Genomic DNA, 25,764 nt, shown 5'->3' with positions numbered 1-25,764 from the left:
ATATTCCTAATAATGTCCTAAAAGAATTATTAATAATAATATTTGTCATCTATGATGAATGAAAAAAAAAAAAGAAACAAGAGAAAAAAAGAAGAAAAAAAGAGAGAGAGAGAGAGAAAGGGAGAGAAACAAAATCTTTTTTTGATCGTCGGAAATCAAAAGAAATTTTTATTTCGATTGACGTAATGGCCTGGAACCGAAATCGAGAGGTAGGTAGATAGATAGATAGATAGATAGATAGAGAAGGTTATTGTGAGCCTCCGGAAGAAGACATGTGAATCTCTAAAATTAGAGCCGTTGCGAAAAATATATCCGACACCTTAACGGCGTCAAGAAACTATTTCACGAGGAGACAGAAGGAATTTCTTGGTAATCGGATAGAAGCCAATAGATATATCTCTGTCTCTTATCTGATATCCAATGTCGCCATTAAATGCGCGGTGAGTCGGTCAAGACGTCAACTTATACATTTATCTACGTTAATTGAAAATCTCTTATTTTCATCATGACATACCGTTAGGATTGCAGTATAGTATGATAATAATTGGTGCTTTTAATGTATTACGGACATTGTCTCATACAATCAAAGCATCCATCGTACGTAATCGATTGTATCGATCGATGTATCGAGTGATACTCATCGATTCTTTTTGTTTCATGAAGCCGCCAATTTTCAAAGTAACGCCAACTTGTAAAAATTTTTTAAAAAGAAATAAAAAAAAGAAAAAGAGAGAAAAAAAGGAAGAAAAAAAATGATCGAACATATAGATACGAATTTGACTGACTCATTGCTTGATTATTTTCGTCATAAAGTCTGAAAATACAATCCGAAGGGCTCTGGCCGATATACGCAAGGAGACAAGCCTGGGAGCCTTGAGCTCTTGCCAAAAATGAAGAAAACGTTTCCAACGAGTACTCGAGGATGTTCTACTTCATCAATTAAAGACCCGCGTCCGTCCAATATCTTTTGCGAATACAAAATACCAAGAGCAAATTCTCCTCTCGGCTTAACCGAATGTACATAACTACACGACACATAATATAGCTACGTGTCCCCTAATTCTAATATTAGAGTTGACATTAGTACTTTGACGAATAAACGTTGCTATATAGAAAAAAAGAAAAAAAAAAAGTATAATAAAATAAAATAAAATAAAATTAAATTAAATTAAAAGTAAAATGAGAGATACTAAAAAAGAGATAACTTTTACGCGGGAAAATTTAAACATTATATAATATATTTCGTATGATATATGATACATACGCTCGTACAATGGACAAGAGATAAACAATGCTTAGTAACCACGTGCAAAAATTATTTTCAATAGACCTCGCAGTTTTATAAATTCTCCAATAAAAAAAAAAATATATATATATATTTTTTTCTTTGATTCAATATTTTAATTAACTCGTCGAAGAAATCACATCTTATTCATTTCAAATTTAAATCGAATTCGCGACTAATCCTGTCGTTCATTTACCATCCTTTGAAATCGTACATATCGAACTCTATCAATACGGTTAATACAGAGAGAAAGGGACTTTTAAATAGAAATAAACAGATATGTATACATATATATATCTCACCTTTTTCTGTTGTTTCTCCCAGGCTGGGTCCAAGAGACCTTCTCTCTCCCACTCCTCCTCGGGCTCCATGTATCCGTCCCCGTAGGCCTCCATGTCGTTCATCCTTCTTCCGTATATATCTCACGTTCCTTTAACGCAAATCCCAAACGTGTCACCCGATATTTATCCGTACGTAGGAGAAATAATTAAATAACTAGGATACATCCGAAATTATCCACCTTTTTGAACGTAGGAGTTTTCTTTACTTGTCTCTCTCAGGTTGTATACTCGTATAACGCTCTTCGCGACAATAACGGAAACTGACCGAGATATCGAGAGAAAAAAGAAAGAGAAAGAGAAAAAGAGAGAGAGAGAGAGAGAGAAAGAGAGAGAGAGAGAGAGAGAAAAGAAAGAGAAAGGGCAATAGTACAAGAAAGACAGCAAGCGTGTGTTTGTAAAGTAGAGAGGCGCGTCGAAAAGGAAGAGAACAGGCACGCGACGGTTTCGAGGAAGAAAGGAAGATGATACGAGAACCGAGAAAAAAGAAGGAAAAAAGAAAAATAACCAACGAGCGAACGAACGATAGAGAGAAAGAGAGAGAGAAAAAGAGAGAGAGAGAGAAAGAGAGAGAGAGAGAGAGAGAGGAATGGCCGAAAAACGTGGTAACGTACCCGCTAAGCCCAGAAAATGTTCGATTCGTGTCTTTCCCTCGCGCTGACCCCTCTGCCACGAGTCTGACACACGATTTGCTTGCCGGCGCACGAGCCCCCTTCGCCACCGTTCGCCGCCCTCCCTCCATTACCAACGGAATCACCCGAACCCAGACTGTTCGCTTGCTATTACCCCCACCACGCTCGCGCGGTTTCATTTCACGTTACGAAAATGTATGCGCGATTGATGTTCCTTCCTAGCATAGTGGAGTGGGGAATATATACAAACAACAAATAGAAAAAATCGAACTCTTCCTTCTCGCTTACTCTCACAAGAAATAAATATGTTTCGACGAGAGAATCAATCAGTATGTATATTTACTATCGTCACGTTACAACCATTGAAGTGTTTGTCTTGCGGTACTATTTACTTTTAATTATATTCTCTTTTAATATTATTTTAAAATCAAATTATCTCATATTTTCTTTTACTTTCGACTTCATGCGAAACATATAAAATGTGAAGAGAATCTTGTGATATGAATTTGAAGTGAATTTGAACTATCTATAGATTGCTTATTATTCTGAATGATTCTACGAAGCTTCAAGATTAATAGGTTAGGAACGTATTAGCCGGTAATACGTAACATTTTTCTATTTAATTTCATCAAAAATGATGACACGTAAAATAACTCTTACTATATGATGTATATGAAAGCTTGATAATAATACTCCGTTATGAAATTGAATGGAAATTAAAGAAATATTTAAAATAAAAATGTTCATATTGTATGATACTTTATAAGATCAATCGAGCTCAGTTCTCATGTCACTTTATTATCTTTCATGTTATAACTTCGAGAATATTCCTTTTTAATAATATCAAATTTTATTATTAGATTTTGTTATTTATTAAGATTATATTTAAATTTATTATGTTTTTCGATCACACGATATGTAGCTATGTACATATATATATATATACGTATGTACACCATTTTAAGTACGTACCTAGGCTCATTGACTGAAACTTATTTCAGTTCTCCTTTTCCACTCAAACTATAATTAATAAGTTTTAGGACTGCAATAATATTTATAGTAAAAACAGGGTTGGAATGTTGCACCTCATACATTCGTATGTTACAGAAATAATACGACAATTCGCGCAAAATTTCGCGATCATCCAAGATAACTCCATTACCGCGCGGCTTCGCAACACTGTCACGAATCAGTAAAATCTAGAGAGGAAACTTTTTCATTGTAAAATATTTAAATTTAAATAACAATTTCGCTTCATTTTGTCTTTTTTTTATTTTTAAATTGACTTAATTGATCATACGTAAGATTTATTTGTTATTTAATTTTATTTATTATTGCTCGTTGAATTGTAAATATATTATTATAATCTTTTCGTTTTGTGCTCTAATATAAAATTTAAAAAATAAATGTCATAAATAATGCGATAAGTAATAAATAAAAAGTAATTTAATTAAAATATTATTCAAAAAATAATAAAGAAATTAGTTAATAAAATCTTTAATAATAATGATTTTTTGTATTATAAAATGGCGTTGAAGATGGCGCTTCTAATATTGGACATTCCTGCGAGAGGATTTTTTAGCAATTGATTCTCTCATAAATTGCAGTAAATCAGTGCCAGTTATTGCGCTTTTTTAAAGCCACGTCGTCGAGAGATTTATTAAGTTATTTAGAAATTATAGTAATATAGTATTTTCGAAGCAAGATCCATATCTGGTAAATTTGTGATTGTACAAGATTTGGATTATTTTAAATCATTAACGATGTCAACCACAAAGCATTTTAAGAAAAAATATGCAAGTTCGAGCAACGAAGAAGAAATGGGTGATGTAAATTTCAAAAGAAACTGTAAGACACATTTGCGAAGTAATCGGGAAGAAAATATGATATTTTCGAATAATACAGTAGAACATACACACCGACGTGGTCGAGGGCCTTCAAAAAGACCTTGTCTTAACCGTAATGCTTTAATGGCTAGAGAAAACAGACTTCGCAAAAAAGCATATTTGGAAAAAATTGAAAACACATTATCGTATTATGAAAAAGAGAATAAGAAACTTGTTTATACAATACAGAAACAAGGAAAAGATATAAAACGTCTGACAGGTGAAATTGCATATTTGAAAAGTGTTCTGCATAATAATACTGCTATTACTGCTTTATTAAAAACAATAAATGATGGTTTGAAAAAGTTAAATACTTATAACAAAAAATCTGTTATCGTTAATAATGAGATGCAAGAAAGTCAGAAAATACAGGATACAGAAATTAAACAACAAAAATGTTCATGTCTTCCGAATGTTAAAAATAATGTATCAGATTCTTTAAATTATAATATTTTTGATTCAATAATCAATAGACATAATCACATTGAACAAAATAGTTTGCAGCAGGAACTTAACGCTATACAAGAGAAAAGTACTGAATGTTATGAAAGTATAGAAAACAATATTAATAGTAAAAGTACATTACCTCTAATTCTTTCAAATACTGATCATACTTATACTGTTCCTAAAAAAGTTGATGTTAGTCATGATGTGGATGATAAGGACTTAGAAAATAATATAGATATAAGTCCCTTAAGTACACCATATTTCATGATAAATACACCAAGCAGTATAGATAGCAGATACATGCAAGAAACGGATAGTATAACTCCTGGAACAACAAACAGTATATGTAATTCAGAAGAAACCAAAGATACCAATATCGATGATATGGATTTTGATGAATTGACGCCGTTTAATGTAAATTTATTTGAAGATATCCCAAAATATGATGAAATTATGAGTTCGATTGATCTTGAAGTACCAAATTCTTGTACAGAAGAAGACCTGTTTCAAAATTTAAACAATACTGGAATCTGTTTACATGTTAATTCTAATAAAATATCCTTAGAATATTGTGCGAAATGTCATATTAATAGTACAAATAGTGATATAGAATGAAGGGGAAACTGATCGTGGGTCTTGAACTATCAATGAAAATTATTCTAGAAATTTGATAGAAAGCAGCAGAGTTGTACAGGATTTTTGAAAGAACGAAAATTTTTAAATTCAATGTATTTATATTAAATCAATATATTTATTGACAGTATACTAAATACTATGGAATATAGTATATGATAATTGTTTTCAGGGATGTCATTGGAAATCAAAGGCTGTTTATTACCAAACTTGTGAAAATCCAACTCTGCCATAAACTAAAAGTTATGTTATTTTTGTACATCTTGTTTTTACATATTACTCTATATTTCTTCCTTAAAAAGGCAGGCTTTATTATACGTTTTATATTTCATAACTATTATTTTTTATAATTATGACTATACATATATATATAAATATATATATATATATTTCTATTTTTATTTCAATAATAATAAGTATAATATGAATTTGTAATATAATAGAAATATGAACTTTAAGCATTAAATATTAATGTGTATATCCAAATTCACACAGGATATTAAGATCAAAGATTATATCTCATAAGAATTATATTATTGCTTCCCTCTGAGACTGTAGTAAGATTTTATTTTTACAGGAAAACAACGCCCTATTCAAGTAATTTATGGGAGATTTGAAAAAGGTGAGCGTCAAAATAAAATTGTAAGTCAGATCTTTGAGACTTTGTTTTTGATTTTGTTATCTTATGTGTAATATTCTTTGAAATTTTATTGTTTCCAAAATCTACTGAATTAAGATCTGATATAGTCGACGCTCCGTTCTTGGTAATATTACTGATTATCATAAAATGATTACAGTTATATTACACATTTGGAGTAGACATGGAGCCACGATCACCCCTTCTTTTCCAGATTCAATAAGTATTAAAAAGGTTGAGTATGATGTTTTTGTTTTTATACGTGAGAAAACATTTTTTGTAACAATTAGAAAATAAATAATTATTTTTTTTAATTAATGCATTTGTAATATACAGGTATGGCAGAACAATCTCCCAGATTTTGATTCAGCATTATTCGAATTCTAATAGAGTTTAGAAGATTATAATAATAGTCTTTTTACATGATAACATATAATTTACTGTTGTGTACTATCATGAGTTGAATAGATTTGCACTATATATTTGTTATTAAAAGAATTTATAAAGAATAATTGCATAACTTTCGAAATTGGATATAATAATGTATCGTGGATGAATTTAGATGACATAATTATAAAATCATATGAATAAATATAAAATCAAATGAAATTGGATGTTCACGCTGTAAAATAATCTTCAAAATCCGGGAGATCATTCTGCCATACTCTATAAAATTTAATATTAAAATACAAAAACTACAAATTACAAGGTTTCATCAAAGAATACTTTAAATTTCAGTTATGTTCTTAGAATATATTTTAGTCGTTAACAAAACTTTCCATCGTGCATTATGATGGCTGTTAATTTTTTTAATAGCAAGCATTCTGCAGTAAAGACCTGCCTACTAGCTGTATTATTGTATTAAAAAATTTCTAATCGAACATATAAAAGATTATATGCTGTTATAGAAAATATACAAAAATGAATGTATACTTGTACCTGTTTTTCTAATATTACTCGACTATACGAATTTGAAAATAATAAATTATAAAATTTTATAATGTAAAAGTTTATATATAACGTGGATTAAGACGATATAAGTTGTAATAACATATATTGTTTTTCAGAAGATATTTCCTAAAATTTATAAAGTCTCAGGGGATAAAATATATACATGATCAAATCTTAATATTATATAAATGTATTACAAGTATCAACACAATATATGATTTGTTATATTCGTGTACAATTTTTGTCATTTTTTTATCATATAATATAAATACATATTAGTTATCCAAAAACAAATTATATTTTATATTATTGCATGAAATTTTTATTTTAGTAATAAAAGCAAGCTTATTTATATATTAAGAGAGAAGAATATATTAAAATTGTATTAATTTTAATTTGTTGATAACATAATGCAAAGTTTAATTAAATCGTAAAATAAATGTGAAAGAAAGCTAAAATATAATTATATCACAAAAAATAATGTAATAAATAATATCACAAAAAATGAAAATCTTACATTATTAAATCAATAAAACTTCAGATTATATAATTAAAAAAAAAAAAAAAAATAGATATAAAAAAAATATATATATTTTTGAATCAATTTTGTTCATTTTTTAACATGTATATTACAATGCGATTTTTAATTTAACTTAAATTTCATTTTATTTGCGTAATTTTAAGTTATCATTTCACTATATTATACTATTAAAAGAATTTTTTCATGCAAATTGTGAAGAATATTACCTAGTTTGTTTTTAAGAAGTTTTATAGATTTTTATATGAAAACATATGTATACAGTATACTCTTTACAGAACAAAAAGTAATATCACTTTGTACAAAGTATATGTAATTAGAAACAATGTTTCAATGATGAACTTAATTTTTTTTTAAATTCCAAGACGACTAAAAACATCTGCTTTTTTAACATGTGTGACAGTGGCAACTCTATTGAAAGTAACCTGTTTCGCGCTACTTGATCTCAATACACCTAATCGTGCTTTTGCTGGTATTGTGGTAAGTCGTTCTGAAGCTGTAAAAACAAATACATTAAATAAAATTTTATGAATTATAAATTATTCTTTCTATTATAAATTGTATATTATTCTTTCAGATAATAATCATACCTAATTTGCCAGATGTAACTTCAGTATTTCTTTTTTTGATCATGTTTGATGCATTTTCATTGAAAGTAATTTTTTTAGTTGTACCTACTAATTGCTTAACACTATTTAAAGCTGTTTTCATATTAACTTCTTGATCAGCACGCATTGTACCTGCAGTAAGAATCTTCTTCTTAGCTATGCCAGATGTTCCTATATTGGAACTACTATTTTTTAGGATACCCTGTGAGGTCATTTTAGTAGTACCATTCTTTAATATTCCTAATTGTGGTGTGTCATTTTTTTTTGCATCTTTATCACCAAGGCGATTGAAAACACTAATTGTTCTTTTATATATATCTTTACCCAATCCAGTAACATTAAAAGTAGGAGAAGTATCAGGCAAATTGGTTGTACTAGTTACTGAACTATCCCCTAATCTGTCAAATACTGTTCGCTTTGTTTTAACTATTCTTTTAGTTGATGGCGTTCTTAAAGTTGTCCGTTTTGGTAATATTACTGTATATCCTACTTTCTCATTATCTTCATCATTGTTAGTTTGTGGCTTCGGTTTCTTTTTAGCAACAATTTTCCAGTCATCATCATGACCACCATCATATTCTTCCTCAGATTCTAGCGTCCTTTTCAGAGAACTTGTATTCTTTTTACTTTCAGGTAAATCCACATTTGATTTTTTCACAGTTATTATCTTTGGAACCACGGTAGATGTGTTTTTTATTATTTTTGAAGTAGTTACAGTAGAAGGCTTTGTTTTAATTATAGCAGGAGGTTTAGCAGTTACTTTTGTTATAGCTTTCTTAATTATTGGTTTATTAACAAGTTTAGGTGGAGTATCAGGATCTTCAGTGTCTACAAGAAATTTTTCACATGTAGTTTCTTCTACAACTTTTTTAGCATATCTTAGGATAGCAATCATATCTCCCATTAAAGTAATTCCCATTTCTTTAAGACTAGGTTTATCCAAATCTGGCAACATATCTGGTTTAATACGATTGTTAGAAAATACAACTGCATGTTTAGTTGCAACGTCTTGTGGAAAGCCAGCACCTTTGAAAAACTTTACCCAATATGCTATAAAACATTAAAAAGGATAAAATCATTTAAAATATGTTAAAATACTTCGCACATTACTTTTAATATAACATGCCTATAATAGTTTATAAGATTAAAATTTCATTTTACCTGACAAAGATGTTGCCATTATTTCAGTTAATTAAAGTAATTTATTATTATTTTATTGAAAATGTTTGTTGACACATAAATTTACAATAATAAAAATTTGAACATATTTTTTTTCATGCATTCAGTAAAATATTTGTTTCACAAAATCTCGTGAAAATAAAAAAACTAATCGTTTATAATAATTAACAGTATTTTATTATGAACACAAGATATTTTATATTAAACCTTTTTTGTAAATTTTATGTAATATTAATAGAATATTTTTTAACAATTAATTATACTTTAGCTAGGTCTATGCCAAGTTTAGATGATCACACATATATGTATATATATCGTTTCGTACTATATATACAACTATTTTCCTACGTATATATAAAATATAGTGTAGGTCCGAGTTCGTTTTATAGAGACGAGACGTTATCAGCGCCATTAGGAATTTTAATGCATTATTATTGTAACTAACCGTAACCATTATCTTTTATAATTATGTCCAAAATTCATCATAAATCTATCTGTTTAATGGAAAATTATTATTTATTATTCAATTACGAATTAGAAATTATGTAATTATCGTTTGCTGATTTTATTCTTTTATCTTCGTTTTAAAAATTTGATAACAAATGCAAACTGTATTACGTATGTTTTTTTATTCTTTATTATAATAATAAATTCCATAACTTTATACAACAATAAATTGTTATAAAATATTTGAAATAAAGTTTAAATTTTGATTTTCAAAGTTGGTATATCAGTTTTATACTTATATATACTGTATCATGCACGTTCTTATCTATTATCTTACTTGAGATCTTTCCTGTACGACGTTCTTATCTAATAACTTATTTAAAATTCAATAAGAAATCAAGATAATAAATACTATTTTGTATTATCTTTGTCAGTAAGTAATAATTTATATATATATTCAGGAATATCTGAATATTTATTTTAAAACATTTTTAATATATATATATATATATTTACAGTGAATTAATAAAATAATATTTCTATTACTTAATTGACAATTCATTATTGTAAACAAAAAGAAATATAAAACATGGAAAGTTTCCCACCGCAGAAATATGTCAATAAAGTAGAAACTTTTGATACGTGTATGATTGAAGCTACAAATCAGCAAGAAATCAATCAATCAGTTGGTGCACAAATTCCTATGCAAACTGTACAAGTAAAAAATCAAGATAATCATGAATCATCAACACTGCATCAACAACAACAACAACAACAACAACAGCAGCAGCAACAATTGCAACAGGATCAAAATCAAATCACGCAAATTCAATCAAATATTCAGCAAAACATGACACTTACTCCAATTCGCTTACCTGCTATTCTAGATGGTGAATTCTTTACAGTGATTAGAGTAGAAGATACTAATGTCACGGTTAGATGTTTACAGTGTCAAAAATTACTTAATGGAAATTTGAAATCCACTGGAAACTTTTTAAGTCATATAAAAGTAAGCGATAATATTTCAATATACTATACATATATATATATATATTTATATTTATAATTTACTACAACTTTATAAACTATCTGGTTTTTTCTTTCTGTTTTTTTCTTTTTTTTTTTTTTTTTTTTTTTTTTTAGAGACTCCATCCATTCATGATAGAAAAAATCAAATGTAAATCTAACCAAAGGAAACCAGCAATGGTATATATTGATTTATCCTCTGATAAATATGCAGAAATCATAAGAACAAAAAGAAGATACAGAAAATACTATAAACCAGTAAATTAATTTTACTATGTTTGCAATTTGTCATGTGCATTTTTAGACTTAAGGAAAGTTAATCTATATTACTGATATTGCAAATATTTATGTATTTTTAGGAGGAATGTCAACCTGGTAATGAAGAATTGTATGAACAATCACCAGAATGGACTGATCAATCTCCGGTTATTCGAAGACGAAAATCAGAAGAACCTGAATCTAATGATTTTTTGAAAATACCACATAATAATTCAATTGTTATGGAAGATGAATTTGATGCAATTGGTCGAAATGTAGCAGCAAAACTTAGAAATATGCGTTTAGACCAAAGAATAATAGCTGAAAAGTTATTAAGTGATATTTTGTTTGAAGCTCAACTTGGTAATCTTCACAGAGATTCTAACATACACGTATAAGAGAATTATTTTATAATATATATTTTCTATAAGTGAACTGAATTATGAATATTCTTTATTAAATATAAAAAGAATATATTTTTAATAAATTTAAATAGGAGCTTTAAAAGTTTTAAAGTCCAAATATCTAAAAACTTTTAAAGCACCAAAATATACACAATATAGGATTCCACAAATTGGAAGAAGTAGAAATTTTAATAATTATAAAAAAGGAATATAAATATATCTATAGCTGTCAGTGTATATAATATACAATATTGTAAATATTATCATATATTGTACGCTTATCATTAAGCAAAATAATTGCTGCCAGATATAGTAACTATTTATAAGTCTTTTTCTAGACGAATCATTTTTATATAAATATTATACATATATATGTATATGTATATGTATATGTATATGTATATGTATATGTATATATATATGTATATGTATATGTATATATATATATAGTGACTATAATTAATTGTAAATAATAATAATAATAATAATAATAATAATAATAATAATAATAATAATAATAATAATAATAATATTAATAATTAACAACAAATACATTAACAAATACCACACATACATATAATTATTATATTTGTTTGAAATATTCAATCTTACGCCCCTGAAATATTTTTCTAATAATTATAATTATAGAACAGTCATTATCGATTATAATCTATCTTTTTCTATTTGCTATAATTTAGAACTTAAAGAAATATATTTATTCAGTCATACTGATTGTGAGATCTTTCCACAATTGCTCTATTGCAATATTTCTAAGCATAAAAACTTAAATGTTTATTTAATATTTAGATTTTTTATTAAAACTACTAGCCAGAATAATTCTGTTTTTATCGATTGTCAACTGCTATATACTCTTCGTTTCTTTGGTTTGAATAGAACATGATAGACTATAGTTGATGAAATGCAAAGTGCCATACTGATAAAAATTGTACATACTGCATAATTATACCAAAATCCGTCCCATTCTGCATGAAAATACCATGTCAGTGTAAAAACAGTATTTTGGATTAAAATGAAAATATAATATGGTAATAGCCATTTATCTGCATATTTAAATTTAATTTTGTACTCAATCATACTGACAATATAAATTAAACCAAGCCAGAGATTAATGAAAAATGTGATGACATCATAATATGATGCATAATAAAAAAGATATACCAACATGATAATGTAATGGATGCCAAGCATGCCTAATAAATAATATGGATAAAACTCGTAACATATGCTTATAGCAAGGATCCGTGCTAAGATAAAAAAGAACCACCAAAGAAAAGAAAGAAATTTGCCAACTGGATCATCTTCATCTAATCCCTTAGTAGAATGTTTCCTTTTCGGAACTTTCAAACTTTGATTACTATTTGTTAATTTTTGATTTTGTTCTATAATAGAAATTGACTTTGCATCTTCTAAATCCTGATGCTCTGTAGTTTTCACAATAGAATCTGGACGAGGAGGTGCTGGTACATCTGGTACAGGTAATGGTACAACTGTAGTAATTCCTCTGAGAGGTGTAGGAGGAGGTGTCACATGAACGTTTTTCGGTGGTAATGGCGGAGTTACCGATATTTGTCTATCCAAACTAATTGTTACTTCTGCTTCTGATTTCTCTTCAGTAGATTTTTTTTTATTTTCATCTTCTTGATTTAATTCTTCCTTTGAGTTAACAGCAGCTGCATTATCTTCTGTTATATTAGGTAATTGTAATGGTGTTTTTTCTTCAAAATATTGAAGTTCCTATATATAAAATTGTAAAATAAATGATCAATCAAAAATATATATATTATAGCAATTAATCAAAAATTACTTCAATGCAATATTTTTTTAACCACATTGCCCATGGAAGCTTTCTACCATTGACACGTTGACTTTCAAATCTTTGGAAAGCAGTTGTTTCAATTGCAAGTATCATAACGGACATAAGAATACATAGTACATGTACAGCTACTGTAAAAAGAAATAAAATCTACAATTATCATCTGTTATATATTTTTAATTATTAAATAAAAGAGATTTGTCATACTTGATTGAAAACTGCGCTGAACTACATATTCTCTAAAAAGTAAGTGAGTCTGGAATATGGCTTGAGGTGCAGCTTGAAACCAGGCTTGTAAAAAGAAATATAATTCAATGGATGCAGGTGCAGCAGAAATGTTTAGTGTTTTAGATCTTTTTTCTCCTTTCAAGATGATAGCATCCACTGCCATGACAATAAGTCCAGCATATCTATATAAAAGATATTATTATATAATAATTAAAAAAATAATGTTATACACAAATTTCAAATTGTTTATTTAAAATTTAATCAATGGTACCTGTAAAGTGCAAAAAATGGAAATCCAATAAGCTGACATATCTGAAGAAAGAACCAAATAAAAATTCCCTTTGTTAACTTATCATCGTCTGTCATCCACCAATCCGGTCTTGAAATAGTTAATATAAAATATACTATAGCAGGAGCATACATAAGAGAAAGAGTACAAGATCCCCATATTGGATTATGCTCTCTAAAATGTTGTGTAGCAACAACTAAATCGGCGGAAAAGTGAATGATGTAAACAATACAATTTATTATCGTTGGTATCAAGAAAATCAAATAAATTTGTTCTATCGATTTTAAAGGTATTTGTAAACATCTAGACGACTTTCTTTGACAAACTTGTATTGATTTTGACATTTTTATAATTTTGAACTTGATTATTGCTTTCACTCATGCCCATATATTTTTATTTATTTATTTATTTATTTATTTTTTTCACCTATTTGTTTTATGATAGAAGTATCTGAAAAAAAGAAAATTGCAGTTAGATGAAAATAATTCAATGCAATGCAAATTATGAAAGAAATATAATTCACCAATCATAAATAATATAATATTTGTAAATATTAGTATCGAAATCATTTTCACTTGTTTACATACTCAATTATTACCTGGGAATCCTAACCCTACGAATTAAGAATTCGAACTTTATATTTTGTTTATATTTTATAGACACCATAACGATAAAAGTGTTTTATCGGGATTATTCCGGATTTTCGATAAAAAATAATTCAAACAATAACTAAAGATATTTTCAATTTAATATCACAATAATAAATATTTCGTAACACGCGAAATGTGATCATGCAAAATAATTATACGTTTGACAAAATTTAAATATCTTTTCCCGCGATAATTATATCGCATGCAACAAAAAACCTTATACATACATATGTATAATAAAACAAAATTTGTTCTATTATCTATAAAATCTATTAATACGAATAATTTCTTTGTGATGATTTTTATTTTAATTTATAAAAAGTAAAAAATAATTCGTAATGACAGAGTGCATATAAAAAAAAAAAAAAAAAAAAAAAAAAAAAATTAAAAAAAATTAAAAAAATATATAAAAGAAAAGAAAAAAGAAAGGTAATACGAATTTTCAATAGAATTAACAAGAGAGAAAAAAATCATATATCTTCCGTCCTATCCAGTAAAATCAATAAAAGATCTATTAATGATTTACCTAGTGAATCTTAGGAGCAAATGATTTCCCTTGTTACAATGCGGTCAACAAGGCGGTACGTTATCGAAGAATCGATGCAACCTTCTTAGAATCATTTCGACAAAATGAAACGAAAGAGAAATCGTAAATTTAACTTTCTTAATAATTATTTTCCAGCTGTTCGCAAACGTGTTAAAATGATCGTATGTATAACGTGTTAAAATATATTTTCAGTTAATGATCAACTTAGCGTAACGTAAGTCTCATAATACACACATATGCGAACGCGAGATACAATAGTGTCGATCGTGATACAGAATGAAAGAAACCTTGACACATACGATCTATATATGTATGTATGTAATTGGTCAAGAACAGTTCGAAGATATATGTATTTCTATGTGCAACGTGCTTGATTAGTCATCGCACGCCGAACTGAATAGATAGATAGCTCAATAAATGTTGCTTCCATCGAATAACGATAAAGGGATTCTCGGATATCGGCGTTGCTAAGACAACGAATTGGTTTTAATAGTTATATTGTGTATGTTGTGTATGAGAGAGAGAGAGAGAGCATGCGTGCTGATAAACGAAAAAATATGGAGAAGGGCAATAAAAGAAAGAGAGGGGAAATAAATAAAAGAAGACGTGCTATATCATACGTGACGGTACGCGCGCACGCAGGTTTGATTGGATGAAAGAAATATAAGGGAGATGATGAAATTATATTAGCTGGAAAAAAAAGGGAGAGAGAAAGAGAGAGAGAGAAAAATACGAATGTTACAATACAAATTTATAAAAAAAAATATTTTGCATGTAATTCATAGAATTTATTTCAATTTCAATTAATAAAGTCATGTATACATTGAAGAAGAAAATTCTAAAATAGATTCAATAAAATGTCTATATTTTTATGAATTTTCTGGTTGAAATACATCTAAGAAAGATTTATATTGTTCCATAATATCTGCCACCATTGGTTTGTTTGTTTGTCCGTCGTATTGTGAACCAACCGTCCATAATGTTTCTAAATCGTATTGTTTTCTAGCAGCATCTGAGAATATGTGTAAAGCAATGTTTCCTATAAGAAGATATATTCCATTTTTATTGCTCAAATAGAAAGTTAAATATCTATAATATTTTGATAAATACCTAAGTCCAATGCTATCCAATCTTTACATTTGGCTCCTTCAATTTTAGGAATAATATCCTTCTTATGCATCTTTAATTTAAAAATTTTACGTATATATGCGGCAAGAGCACTCATATGCTTTTGCGATTTACCTGTGACAATTACAATATAATTTACATACATATATTCTTTAGGCACAGATATAACAAAGATATCTTTTGCATTATCTTTTTGAAGAACCGAAATAAGATCTTCTATATCGTACACTCCTTGTTTGCCACCTAATATATTTTAATATTGATAAAATGTTAAAAAATATAATCAATATTTATAAGTTTATATATATTATTTTTATACAAATATTGACTTACGGTTTAAATTCAATCCACTGTAGGGATCGTGCTTTTCCTCCTCTATACGTAAATCACCTAAAAGTATCCTTTCTTGTTCTTCTTCTACATCTAATATAACTTTAGAATCTTTGTCGTGGAATATTTTGTGTTTCGAAGTTTGCTCTAACACAAGATCATTTTCATTTTCATTCGTAAGTTTTTCGTTTGGTAATTTATTTGGATTAATATCCGAGAAATGTCTTGTTCGTTTTAATAAGGAATAAGTAATAAATCTGTTTTTATGCGGCGTACCGAATATTTTACATATTTTTCGTGCACGTAATAAATTCGATAAGATACGATTGTTCATGATTTCTTTATTATATCCTTAACCTCAAAATATTGTCATAAGGATGGTCAAGACTATTCTAAACTTACTATTTCAACGAAATGTCTCAGATGGCGTTAATGTATGAACGTAATTTTAAGATAATTTATTCTAGATTAAATTTGTCTTAGATTACAGAATCAACTAAATTTTGTTTATATCAAAGTTTAAATAGAAAACTCATATACTTTATTTTAAATCGGTATTATTTTTAATTGACTTTAGTTGATGGCGTTGTGTATGCGATGTATGAAGCAGGATTGGTATACAATAATAGAAACTATAAATTTGTATATATCCAGTATCCATTTTATTTAAGAAGAACAAAAAATAGATTTATAAAATTTGATCTCTGTGTGAAAGACAGGTTGATGGAGTGGACTTGTAAGATATCTAGTAGATTCAACTAGAAACCATGACTTGTCGTATCATTATGTCGTTCCTACAGCTGTAATAAAATTAACAAGTTCTGTTATACATATTACAAAAAAATTTTTCTTAATTTACACTTTACTAAGTTACAGTAAAAGATTATTAATTACATTATATATTTTTTTAATGTTTAAAGATAACAATGACAAATACATGTTTATGATTATTCATAAGGTATACTGTTAAAAAAAAATGTAATTACACATATATTACAAATACTTACAGATTAAATGGACACAGATTACTTAGACCTCGCACGCATCTTCCTCCTTTTGCGCTTTAGCCTACGCATACGCTTCTTACGCCACTGCAAACAAAATATCACACACTTAACCTATTTAACTTTTCCATTATCGTTAAAAAAAAACGTTGACATATAATCATATAATAGAAAAAAGAAAAAAATTATTTTCTTTTATGTAATAAAAAATGTAAATTAAGCATTGATAGAACACATTCTATTGTAAAACGAATAAACAACTCTATTGATTTCACATGGTTGAACGTAACACCATCGAATCGTTGTATATTTCATTGATTTTGTGAAATATTTTTCAAAATTTATCTTTTCTTGTTACATATTAAATAATAACATTAGATATTAAATACTTACCTTCGCTCTCATATTTACGAATCAAAAGGAACTAGAAAATTGTATAAATCTCGATTACTAAGGATTTTTATTCAACTTGCTTCGTTGATTCTTAAAATCAATATGGAAGAGAAATAATTATTTATGTACCACCGGAAAACGCTATAGTTCAACTGTTACTCCTATAGAGGGCTTAAATGAGGGCGCTATGATCGCTAATTTAATTGCAATTTCTATAAATTTCTCAATTTTGTTATTCTAATCTTCTTTAACAATTAAATATATTATTAAATATTAATTTATGATCTAGAATAAAAAAATTATATTATATAAAAATAATATATTGATAAATATTTTTTAATATTTGTTTTGAATCAATTTCGTCGTTCCTTGTTTTGATTCATTTCTATTTCACGTTCCAACATTTTCCCGCGTTTGAAGAGTTTTCCCGCGAAAATTTACAGCAAAACATCAATTGTTACTCTACACCTCGTGTAATTAGAAGCTGTTGAATAGAATCAGATAAAATTTATTCTGAGTCATATAGTAAGAGTCATAAATATCATAATTTACTTTAAATACGTACAGTTATATATGTATAATGATTTATTGTTTAAATTATATTAAAATGATATTTTTGAAGACTTGAAGATGTTTGTTTTGTTTGAGGTTGAGCTAATAGAAATTGTGTAGACGTTCATTTAAATGTTAACATTTCTTTGATTATTTAATTGCAATTGTTTTTGTTTACATAATTGTTTTATTTATATATTATTTTTGACGAAGTAAGAAAATATAACAAAAATTGTTGACTCACTAAAAATGACTAGTAAACAAACAACTATCTCTTTTCCGATTCGAAAAAAGTGTTCTTTTTATGGTACCAAACGAAATGACATAAAAGAAGATTTTTCTAACGCGACTGTGAGGTGTACTCCCACAAAATATATACCAACAGTTAAGAAGATAGTCACATTAAGTAGCAGTGAATCTGAATCTGATTCGGACTCTGAGAATGTTAAAACAAATAAGGTGAATTCTAAAGAAAATAGAAGTAATGATGGTGTTAAAACTCCAAGACGTGTACGGAAATGTGATGATTCTGAAGGTACGTATTCATTGATATTGTCGGCATTTAAATGTTTTTTGTAATTTAAAGATATTTATGTTTTATACACATATTTATTATTTCGGTAGATGATCATAGTTCTACACCACCAAAGCAGAAAAAATCTGAAAAATCTGTAGCACTTTCTTTAACTCCATCAACTCTCTTAGATAAGCTTGATTTATCATCAGATGAAAAAAAAGAGAAATTTGTTCCAAAGAAATTATTTGGATCAAATAAATATCGTAATGCTCGTAAAGCCTTACATAGTTCTGCTTCCGAGAATTTGCCTGGAAGAGAAACAGAAATAGCTAAATTAGAAGAATTTATTCGAGAACAGTTAAAGAATGAATCTTCTGCATCACTTTATGTTTCTGGACCTCCAGGTACTGGAAAAACGGCGTGTCTATTTAAAATTATCCAGCAACCAGAATTTAATTCAAAATTCAAGGTTGTTTATATAAATTGTACCACAATGAAATCAGCTGGTACTATTTATTCAAAAATTATGCAAGAATTAGATATACCTGTACCAAAGTCTAGTAAAAATAGTAAAGCAATAATTGAGAAATATTTAATGTCCAATCACAAAATGTTACTCTTAATTCTTGATGAAATAGATCAATTGGAAAGCAAAAATCAATCTATTTTGTATTCCATATTTGAATGGCCATCAAAACCTAATACAAAACTTATTTTAATTGGCATTGCTAATGCTCTGGATTTGACAGATAGAATTTTACCACGTTTACAAGTAAGATGCGAATTAAAGCCACAGCTGATGAATTTTCCTCCATATACGAAGCAACAAATATTTAATATTGTATCTACAAGACTCAGTGAAGCAAATGTTTCTGATGTATTAACTGGGCCAACATTACAATTATTAGCTGGAAAGGTTGCTGCCATTTCAGGAGATATTAGAAGAGCATTGGATATTAGTAGAAGAGTTATTGAGCGTGCAGAATCGAATTGGACAGCGCAAATTTTACAACCTATGAATAATACAGGTAGTCCAAGGAAAGATCAACCTTTGAGTGAGAAGTCAGTTGATCTAAAAGACGTAGTAACAGTATTAAATGGAGTTTATGGTGGTACTCAAAACATTGATAAAGAAGAAAGTACACTTCCATTACAGCAAAAATTATTATTATGTTCCTTTATACTTATTTTAAATAAAGGACGAAATAAAGATGTTACCATTGGAAGGGTAAGTATTTTACAACATTACTATATTTGCAAATTATATAAAATAATTTATACGTTCTTTATATTTTAGTTGCACGAAATTTATAAAAAAGTATGCAAGAAACGGAACATCCATGCTATAGATATTTCTGAATTTGTATGTTTATGTACATTAATAGAAACTAGGGGAATCTTGAAAATAATAAAGAAAAAGGAGGCTCGTTTATCAAAATTAAGTTTACAATGGGATCAAGAAGAAATTGGTGCAGCTTTACAAGACAGAAATATGATGGCTGAAATAATCAATGATGTATCTTGCTTGTAATAATTCTATTTATTTTTATATCTTTATTAGAGAAATTGGATTAGTTAAATATCTTTTTACAATTGTAATGTACATAAGAAAATTTTAAGCGTTTGTGTTAAACAATTTTATAATGTATAACTGACAAATATAGTAAGTAGTTGCAGGAATAACTTTAACACAGAATATCAATGGATAAAATATGATGATATCATGTATTTTATAATTGACTTTTAAATTGTATTATATATATATATATCATATAAAATTATATTTTTCTATTGATAAATTTTAAATAATTTGGAGATCATAAAAAAATTATCTATTACTTCTTACCAAAAAAAATTTTAATCAGTATTATTAAATCCCAGTATACATAGAAATGGTTGTTCTGGGCAGGTTTCACATTATATAATAACTTATTTTGTCAACTTTCTAGCAATATCTTGTCCAAATCGTGCTGTATTATCTTTGTAGCATTTTTTTACAATATCTTCGAATTTTAAAAACTGTCCCGTTTTTTATTGCTGTTTATGACGTGATATTTGAGGTATATTTACGATACTGCTACTTGGAATTTCTTTATCTCGACAATTTGTTGGACAGCTAATTTATTCTGAATTTCATTTATTCTGAAATTCTGTAATACTCATATTATTCTTGCTAGTATTTTTAAATAAAATATTTTTTTAAACTGTACTGAAAATCGAATCATAGACAACTGGCTGAAGAGAAAGCATTTCTAAAAGAATACAAAGTACAGATTGCGATAAATAAATACAAGAAATATATCTGAAAATATACATGCAGTCTTAACAGATGTAATCTTACAGAGATTTCCGGATGCCAACATATTAGTGAAATTGTATATCGTAGGTTAAACGAAAAGGAAGATCAAATAGGTTTGACGCTTAACGTGTTAACGACAATTTATTCTCAAATACTATTAATCACATGACCATTGAATAAAGTGAATTTTTAGTTATTTTTTCATATTTCGCGCCATTGATGTACTAGAGAATTTTTAGTGTATTGTATTTTATATTGATGTCGTAGATGAATTTTTTTTTAGTTAACAAATTAATGAAAATTATTAAAATTTACACAGTTCATTTTTTAAAAATGTCACTAATTAATTTATCTTGTAATTTAAAAAACAAGTTGATTTTTAAATACCGTAAACATATTGACCAATCCGGAAGATGTCGCATTTAACACAAAGTAATATCATACAATCTCATTGGCTGGAGTGCTACCATTTATAATGACTCGCTTGTAATTGGAACCTATTATCGTGAATATTTTGATCTTTTTATGGATCTTAGAAAGTTGTATTGTGGCCCTAAAGCGGTGAATACCATCGTTCCAATCTGTTCGCGTTGGCTCTGACCAGCTGTGACCATGAAATCATTTTGATTTTCATGAAAGTCATTGTCGATTGAGGTTAAAAATAGTTGTAGTTAATCCAACTAAGAATACAGATTTCAAAGTGAAATCCAAAGTGCGCCTAATTAACAATGGGTACAGGACAAATAAAACGTGATATTGAGCGTAGCTTGAATTTAATAGTAACAGGGAAAGACTCGGAGATTGCTGAGGGATGGGCAAAGTTACAGAAGTTCGACGATAATCAGTTATATAGTCAATCAAATACCTGTGTTGATATATTGGGGCGTATTTTAAAAGAACGGATTACGAATGTTGATGAAATCCCTCGCATCATTTCTTGGTTTTGTAAACACGTAATAAGGAATGCTTCGGATGGCAGTACATTCGTCAGTGATTTAACTATATTTTTTAAGAATACACATATCAAGGACATGTATTATTTGACGACGATTCTTCAAGTATTGATAGATTATGGTACTTATTTTTGTGAGTCTGGCAATTATGTAGAACTTTGCGAAGCGATAGTCATCAGTCTGGCTAGTCTTTCGGTACCTTATCAACCATTGAAAGATCATAAGTTCAATGATAATATTATCAAGATTCAAAGTATTTTAAAAAAGATATGTTCCAATACAAAGAATGTACACAGTGAAGATCCAACTTTTGTATGCTTGAAAACATTATACAAAATTATATCGGATAAGGAAAGAATACAGGAACCGGCTCTTGCATTAGCGACGGTGCTACAATTGACAGAACCTTCTTTTATACCTCGTGCAGTTAATTGGATTCTTTCAGAATCACAGTGCGATGATAAACTGGTTCAGGCTTTAAAGGTATTATGCACTTGGTTTCCAGAATGGAAAGGAGATAGACTTGGCCGTTGGATAATGGAGTTTATACTTGGTTTAGAAAGAAAACAGAAAGATGGAATACTTATTGAGGTTACAGAAGCTAGATTGAATACAATGTTTCGAGCTTTATTAGAGCCAGTACTTCGTCGCAATGCTTCAGAGATTATATTTCATATTTTGAAAAGACAAGGCTCGCTACGTTCATTACATATTATCATTAGTAATATGGATATGATATTATTTCAATTAGTAAAAGAGAATTCAGAATCTAGTAAAGAATGTATACAAGAAATGATTAATATAAGGACAGCTCTTACAACAAGACAAATGAATCATCCAAAAACATATATATTTCCACAAATCAATTTGCAAGTAATGCCTCAAAGAAATGTTGTTAGAGAAATACTGATTGGGCCTACTTGGACAAATGAAAAAGAATTAGATTCTTTTATAGAACCTCCTAAATCTATAACTGGAAAAGTGGGTCTTTCTAATCTTGGAAATATATGTTATATGAACAGTGTATTACAAGCCTTAGTTATGACAAGAGAATTTTGTCATGAAATATTAAACTATAAACCTTCAAACGATAGTGGTGAACAAGTTATATTAAAGAAACTACAAAATTTATTTGCTTTGCTATTATACTCCAATAGAATTTCTTTATCACCGACTGAAATTTGGAATGCCTGTCGGCCTGCTTCTTTCTTACCTGGTCAACAACAGGATAGTTCAGAATTTCTTTGGTTAATATACTTGTGATATTCTTATAACTATACTACACTTATAACACTTGAACAATATTTAGTTTAATTCTAAATCGTTTTTAACTGTTTACTAATAGATTCTTTTATCCAAATAGTCACTTGCTAGATATGTTGCATGAACAAGAGAAATGTGGTGGAAATGATTTAAATGGTTGCCAATATAAAGTGGAAAGGCAAGACAATGAAAGTCCATCAATGGAAGAAGCAGGAATTATTAAGCGTTGGACTACTGAAGAAAATTTAACAGGGAGTACAATTTTACAAAGAAAAACTCAATCATTGGCTGATTTTACGCAAGGTATTTTCTCTTATATCGTTAATAAATTTGTAAAAATTTTCTTTAAAATTTTAAAACATTTTAATATTGTCTTTCTTATAAAAATATTATTTTCATTTACTAGGTGAAGAGTTATCGCAGACACAACATCTTAGCGATTCTCATTCTGATTCAACAGATAGTGGAATACAATCTGTTGGTGGAGAAGAAATAAATATACAAGCATCTCTTGTACATAGAGTGTTAGGTGGAGAATCAAAAATTACTTACCAGTGCGCGCAATGTGATACTAGTTCACATAATACAGATAAATTTCGTGATCTTCAATTGTGCTTCCCTGAAGAAATACACGAAAATCAAAAGGTCTCAGTTCAGGATCTCATTAATTATTATCTTACACCAGAAAAATTAACCGGTGAAAATAAATATAGATGCGACAAATGTATGAGATTATGTGATGCACAAAGAATTATTAAGATTTTACAAGCGCCCGCACATTTAATTTTAACACTGAAACATTTTCATTATGATTTTGAAAGTCGACTAAGAACGAAATTACGACATAAAGTTATATATAATGACATCATACAATTGCCAGTATCAACTCAACCGAATCCAATAAACGAGACTTATCAACTTTATGCCGCTGTTGTACATTCGGGTTATAGTATGGATTATGGACATTACTTCACATATGCTTGTGATTCTAAACAGAATTGGTACAAATTTAATGACAGCTATGTTTCTTATACTTCTCTAGAAGATTTCAAGGATCTAAAACCACCAGATACGCCTTATATACTCTTTTATGAAAAATTAGGATCGTCTAATGGAATTTACGAAGATAAACTTGAATTGTCTACATTGAGTAAACACATACAAGAAATCGTTGCAAAGGATAGAGCTGCATACATAGAAGAATCAAGACATCAATCTGAAAAATCACAACAAAGTCGATATCAATCTACGTTTCTTCGTCGAAGTGATAATTCTGACGATGAAAATCCTCCATCTAGTAGTTGTCGTGGTGCAGTTAATATACAAACAAATTCATTTCTTTGTTAAATAATTTTATAGTCGTCAAATTAATTGAAATTTCATTTAGCATTAACAGTGAATATATTAATATTCATTATTCACATAATTCGTATCATTTATGATTATATCAAAAGTTGTAATGTATTCAGTAATATCATTGCATAAACACAAGTATTATATTTATTGTATTATAATAGAGTTTTATGAAAAAAACTATCACAAATTTCAAATTTTTATCTATCTTAAGAAGGTTTCTAATCGTAAACTTTTTTTAAGTCTATTAAAATGAGGTATACTAAATATATTATGTACATAAACTTATGTGTAATCATAAATCTGGTGTAAGGTGTGTAATATGTTCCATGGGCTAATTGCTCTTATTCATTAAGCATCAAGTAATTTAACATTGTTATTGTTGAAAAATAAGATGCTTCTCTTGGAAGAGAAAGTAACGCGACTCCACACTTTAAAAATGAAATTAATTGTTATCAAGAAGACACGTGTTGTGTCTTCAAATAAAATATCTCAGATTTTGAACAAAAAAAAAAAAGAGCAAAAAAAAAACAAAAAACAAAAAAAAAGAACAAAAAAAAAAAGAGAAAAGATTTTCTCATAATGTCATATCTAATAATTGTTAAAAAAATTGGAGGATCTAACACTTAAAATATTGATCAATTCTTATAGAATATGTATATCGCAAGAAAAATTCCAATGTGTGAAATAAATTAATCATAATCTAACACTCGCGCGCATAAATGATTAAAAAAAGTAACTAATATTTAATAACAAATACGCTTTACTCACATGTAAACAACAACAAAAAAAAAAGTACTATGTATGATATTTAAATGATACCTTTCCATCGGCTGTGTTTGTATGTATGTATGCCAAAATCAGTATTTCATTTAGTATAACAAACAGTATCCGAGCGAATATCATACATCTGTCATTGTCATATATATATGAACATATACGTATATATTCGTGCATAACATCGTATTTAACATCTTGTAAAAATAAAATCTCTTCATCTTTCAAAGAATTATCTAGTTTATTACCGTAAAATTACATTCGCGTAGACATTGGATGTTATATTGTAAATCAATAACATAGAATAGAAAATTGTATTATTTATATTAATTTACTATTTATTTATTTATTTTTTTTTTTTTTTGTTGAGACATTAGA

At 28.0% G+C, this 25,764-nt stretch overlaps 8 protein-coding genes and 1 long non-coding RNA gene across 20 annotated transcripts in view; 4 read left to right on the top strand and 5 right to left on the bottom strand.

The window, feature by feature from the left end:
* Window positions 1-3,418, bottom strand: part of Actn (alpha actinin) — a 15,362-nt gene extending 11,944 nt beyond the window's left edge. For 3 of the 5 annotated variants that reach the window (XM_035887612.2, XM_035887607.2, XM_035887610.2), the window contains exons 1-2: window positions 2,238-2,391; window positions 1,588-1,715 (exon numbers count right to left, since the gene is read on the bottom strand). In XM_035887612.2, coding sequence (XP_035743505.1) covers window positions 1,588-1,689 — 102 coding nt within the window. In that variant the 5' untranslated portion in view covers window positions 1,690-1,715; window positions 2,238-2,391. Of the gene's footprint in view, window positions 1-1,587; window positions 1,716-1,805; window positions 2,147-2,237; window positions 2,392-3,227 lie in introns of those variants that run through there. The other 2 variants (XM_035887608.2, XM_035887609.2) reach the window with 2 other exon arrangements.
* A 391-nt stretch (window positions 3,419-3,809) lies between these two features.
* On the top strand, window positions 3,810-6,986 carry LOC118451241 (uncharacterized). Of its 3 annotated transcripts, none has more exons than XM_085658708.1 (5): window positions 3,810-5,316; window positions 5,394-5,523; window positions 5,799-5,843; window positions 6,019-6,092; window positions 6,926-6,986. In XM_085658708.1, the coding sequence occupies exon 1, from the start codon at window positions 4,019-4,021 to the stop codon at window positions 5,201-5,203; it is 1,185 nt and encodes a 394-aa protein (XP_085514834.1). In that variant the 5' UTR covers window positions 3,810-4,018; the 3' UTR covers window positions 5,204-5,316; window positions 5,394-5,523; window positions 5,799-5,843; window positions 6,019-6,092; window positions 6,926-6,986. The 3 variants fall into 3 exon arrangements, with proteins under 3 accessions (XP_085514834.1, XP_085514835.1, XP_085514833.1); XM_085658709.1 differs by lacking the exon at window positions 6,926-6,986 and adding an exon at window positions 6,195-6,888; XM_085658707.1 differs by lacking the exon at window positions 6,926-6,986 and having other exon boundaries at window positions 6,019-6,888.
* A 472-nt stretch (window positions 6,987-7,458) lies between these two features.
* On the bottom strand, window positions 7,459-10,584 carry LOC118451124 (uncharacterized). Of its 2 annotated transcripts, none has more exons than XM_035887324.2 (3): window positions 10,457-10,584; window positions 7,938-9,005; window positions 7,459-7,843 (listed from the first exon to the last, which is right to left on the bottom strand). In XM_035887324.2, the coding sequence occupies exons 2-3, from the start codon at window positions 8,908-8,910 to the stop codon at window positions 7,701-7,703; spliced, it is 1,116 nt and encodes a 371-aa protein (XP_035743217.1). In that variant the 5' UTR covers window positions 8,911-9,005; window positions 10,457-10,584; the 3' UTR covers window positions 7,459-7,700. The 2 variants fall into 2 exon arrangements, with proteins under 2 accessions (XP_035743217.1, XP_035743216.1); XM_035887323.2 differs by lacking the exon at window positions 10,457-10,584 and adding an exon at window positions 9,117-9,452.
* Window positions 9,874-11,657, top strand: LOC118451126 (uncharacterized). 3 transcript variants are annotated; one of them, XM_035887335.2, is made up of 4 exons: window positions 9,874-10,014; window positions 10,100-10,590; window positions 10,725-10,787; window positions 10,967-11,656. In XM_035887335.2, exons 2-4 carry the CDS (start codon window positions 10,171-10,173, stop codon window positions 11,261-11,263), a joined length of 780 nt encoding a protein of 259 aa, XP_035743228.1. In that variant the 5' UTR covers window positions 9,874-10,014; window positions 10,100-10,170; the 3' UTR covers window positions 11,264-11,656. The 3 variants fall into 3 exon arrangements, with proteins under 3 accessions (XP_035743228.1, XP_035743226.1, XP_035743229.1); XM_035887333.2 differs by having other exon boundaries at window positions 10,725-10,865; window positions 10,967-11,654; XM_035887336.2 differs by lacking the exon at window positions 10,725-10,787 and having other exon boundaries at window positions 10,967-11,657.
* A 184-nt stretch (window positions 11,658-11,841) lies between these two features.
* On the bottom strand, window positions 11,842-15,539 carry LOC118451122 (uncharacterized). 2 transcript variants are annotated; one of them, XM_035887318.2, is made up of 5 exons: window positions 14,797-15,539; window positions 13,603-14,070; window positions 13,311-13,513; window positions 13,095-13,234; window positions 11,842-13,024 (listed from the first exon to the last, which is right to left on the bottom strand). In XM_035887318.2, the coding sequence occupies exons 2-5, from the start codon at window positions 13,962-13,964 to the stop codon at window positions 12,125-12,127; spliced, it is 1,605 nt and encodes a 534-aa protein (XP_035743211.1). In that variant the 5' UTR covers window positions 13,965-14,070; window positions 14,797-15,539; the 3' UTR covers window positions 11,842-12,124. The 2 variants fall into 2 exon arrangements, with proteins under 2 accessions (XP_035743211.1, XP_085515000.1); XM_085658874.1 differs by lacking the exon at window positions 14,797-15,539 and adding an exon at window positions 14,219-14,414.
* A 37-nt stretch (window positions 15,540-15,576) lies between these two features.
* RsfS312 (ribosomal silencing factor RsfS-like protein, 312) lies at window positions 15,577-16,731 on the bottom strand. Of its 2 annotated transcripts, none has more exons than XM_035887339.2 (3): window positions 16,279-16,731; window positions 15,928-16,188; window positions 15,577-15,829 (listed from the first exon to the last, which is right to left on the bottom strand). In XM_035887339.2, the coding sequence occupies exons 1-3, from the start codon at window positions 16,607-16,609 to the stop codon at window positions 15,687-15,689; spliced, it is 735 nt and encodes a 244-aa protein (XP_035743232.2). In that variant the 5' UTR covers window positions 16,610-16,731; the 3' UTR covers window positions 15,577-15,686. The 2 variants fall into 2 exon arrangements, with proteins under 2 accessions (XP_035743232.2, XP_035743231.2); XM_035887338.2 differs by having other exon boundaries at window positions 15,582-15,856; window positions 16,279-16,718.
* A 1,383-nt stretch (window positions 16,732-18,114) lies between these two features.
* Window positions 18,115-20,437, top strand: Cdc6 (Cell division cycle 6). Its single transcript, XM_035887316.2, has 3 exons — window positions 18,115-18,759; window positions 18,849-19,969; window positions 20,039-20,437. The coding sequence occupies exons 1-3, from the start codon at window positions 18,474-18,476 to the stop codon at window positions 20,270-20,272; spliced, it is 1,641 nt and encodes a 546-aa protein (XP_035743209.1). The 5' UTR covers window positions 18,115-18,473; the 3' UTR covers window positions 20,273-20,437.
* LOC146872834 (uncharacterized) lies at window positions 18,897-21,202 on the bottom strand. Its single transcript, XR_014982410.1, has 3 exons — window positions 21,083-21,202; window positions 20,588-20,993; window positions 18,897-19,049 (listed from the first exon to the last, which is right to left on the bottom strand). It is a non-coding gene; the product is annotated as an uncharacterized LOC146872834 (long non-coding RNA).
* Window positions 21,203-21,545: 343 nt separating this feature from the next.
* On the top strand, window positions 21,546-25,126 carry LOC118451120 (ubiquitin carboxyl-terminal hydrolase 35). The gene is made up of 3 exons (XM_035887315.2): window positions 21,546-23,240; window positions 23,357-23,559; window positions 23,663-25,126. Exons 1-3 carry the CDS (start codon window positions 21,769-21,771, stop codon window positions 24,601-24,603), a joined length of 2,616 nt encoding a protein of 871 aa, XP_035743208.1. The 5' UTR covers window positions 21,546-21,768; the 3' UTR covers window positions 24,604-25,126.
* Window positions 25,127-25,764: the final 638 nt, after the last annotated feature.

The sequence above is a fragment of the Vespa mandarinia genome, chromosome 8, assembly GCF_050613455.1.
Source record: "Vespa mandarinia isolate Hongniang chromosome 8, ASM5061345v1, whole genome shotgun sequence".
Lineage (NCBI taxonomy): Eukaryota > Metazoa > Arthropoda > Insecta > Hymenoptera > Vespidae > Vespa > Vespa mandarinia.
This window is presented reverse-complemented; position numbering and strand designations above follow the sequence as displayed.

What these genes read in the sequence shown, in the direction of transcription:
- Cdc6 (XM_035887316.2), top strand. Translation starts at nt 18,474, where the DNA reads ATGACTAGTAAACAAACAACTATCTCTTTTCCGATTCGAAAAAAGTGT. An exon ending in GAAATGTGATGATTCTGAAG is followed by an intron (nt 18,760 to 18,848) that starts GTACGTATTCAT and finishes TTATTTCGGTAG; the next exon opens with ATGATCATAGTTCTACACCA. An exon ending in AAGATGTTACCATTGGAAGG is followed by an intron (nt 19,970 to 20,038) that starts GTAAGTATTTTA and finishes TTTATATTTTAG; the next exon opens with TTGCACGAAATTTATAAAAA.
- LOC118451122 (XM_035887318.2), bottom strand. Translation starts at nt 13,964, where the DNA reads ATGTCAAAATCAATACAAGTTTGTCAAAGAAAGTCGTCTAGATGTTTA. An exon ending in CCATTTTTTGCACTTTACAG is followed by an intron (nt 13,514 to 13,602) that starts GTACCATTGATT and finishes TCTTTTATATAG; the next exon opens with ATATGCTGGACTTATTGTCA. An exon ending in TCAGCGCAGTTTTCAATCAA is followed by an intron (nt 13,235 to 13,310) that starts GTATGACAAATC and finishes TTCTTTTTACAG; the next exon opens with TAGCTGTACATGTACTATGT.
- LOC118451241 (XM_085658708.1), top strand. Translation starts at nt 4,019, where the DNA reads ATGTCAACCACAAAGCATTTTAAGAAAAAATATGCAAGTTCGAGCAAC.
- LOC118451124 (XM_035887323.2), bottom strand. An exon ending in AGTTACATCTGGCAAATTAG is followed by an intron (nt 7,844 to 7,937) that starts GTATGATTATTA and finishes TTGTTTTTACAG; the next exon opens with CTTCAGAACGACTTACCACA.
- RsfS312 (XM_035887338.2), bottom strand. Translation starts at nt 16,609, where the DNA reads ATGAACAATCGTATCTTATCGAATTTATTACGTGCACGAAAAATATGT. An exon ending in CAGTGGATTGAATTTAAACC is followed by an intron (nt 16,189 to 16,278) that starts GTAAGTCAATAT and finishes AAAATATATTAG; the next exon opens with GTGGCAAACAAGGAGTGTAC. An exon ending in TTGGATAGCATTGGACTTAG is followed by an intron (nt 15,857 to 15,927) that starts GTATTTATCAAA and finishes ATCTTCTTATAG; the next exon opens with GAAACATTGCTTTACACATA.
- LOC118451120 (XM_035887315.2), top strand. Translation starts at nt 21,769, where the DNA reads ATGGGTACAGGACAAATAAAACGTGATATTGAGCGTAGCTTGAATTTA. An exon ending in GATAGTTCAGAATTTCTTTG is followed by an intron (nt 23,241 to 23,356) that starts GTTAATATACTT and finishes TTATCCAAATAG; the next exon opens with TCACTTGCTAGATATGTTGC. An exon ending in ATTGGCTGATTTTACGCAAG is followed by an intron (nt 23,560 to 23,662) that starts GTATTTTCTCTT and finishes TTCATTTACTAG; the next exon opens with GTGAAGAGTTATCGCAGACA.
- LOC118451126 (XM_035887333.2), top strand. Translation starts at nt 10,171, where the DNA reads ATGGAAAGTTTCCCACCGCAGAAATATGTCAATAAAGTAGAAACTTTT. An exon ending in ACTTTTTAAGTCATATAAAA is followed by an intron (nt 10,591 to 10,724) that starts GTAAGCGATAAT and finishes TTTTTTTTTTAG; the next exon opens with AGACTCCATCCATTCATGAT. An exon ending in ACAGAAAATACTATAAACCA is followed by an intron (nt 10,866 to 10,966) that starts GTAAATTAATTT and finishes ATGTATTTTTAG; the next exon opens with GAGGAATGTCAACCTGGTAA.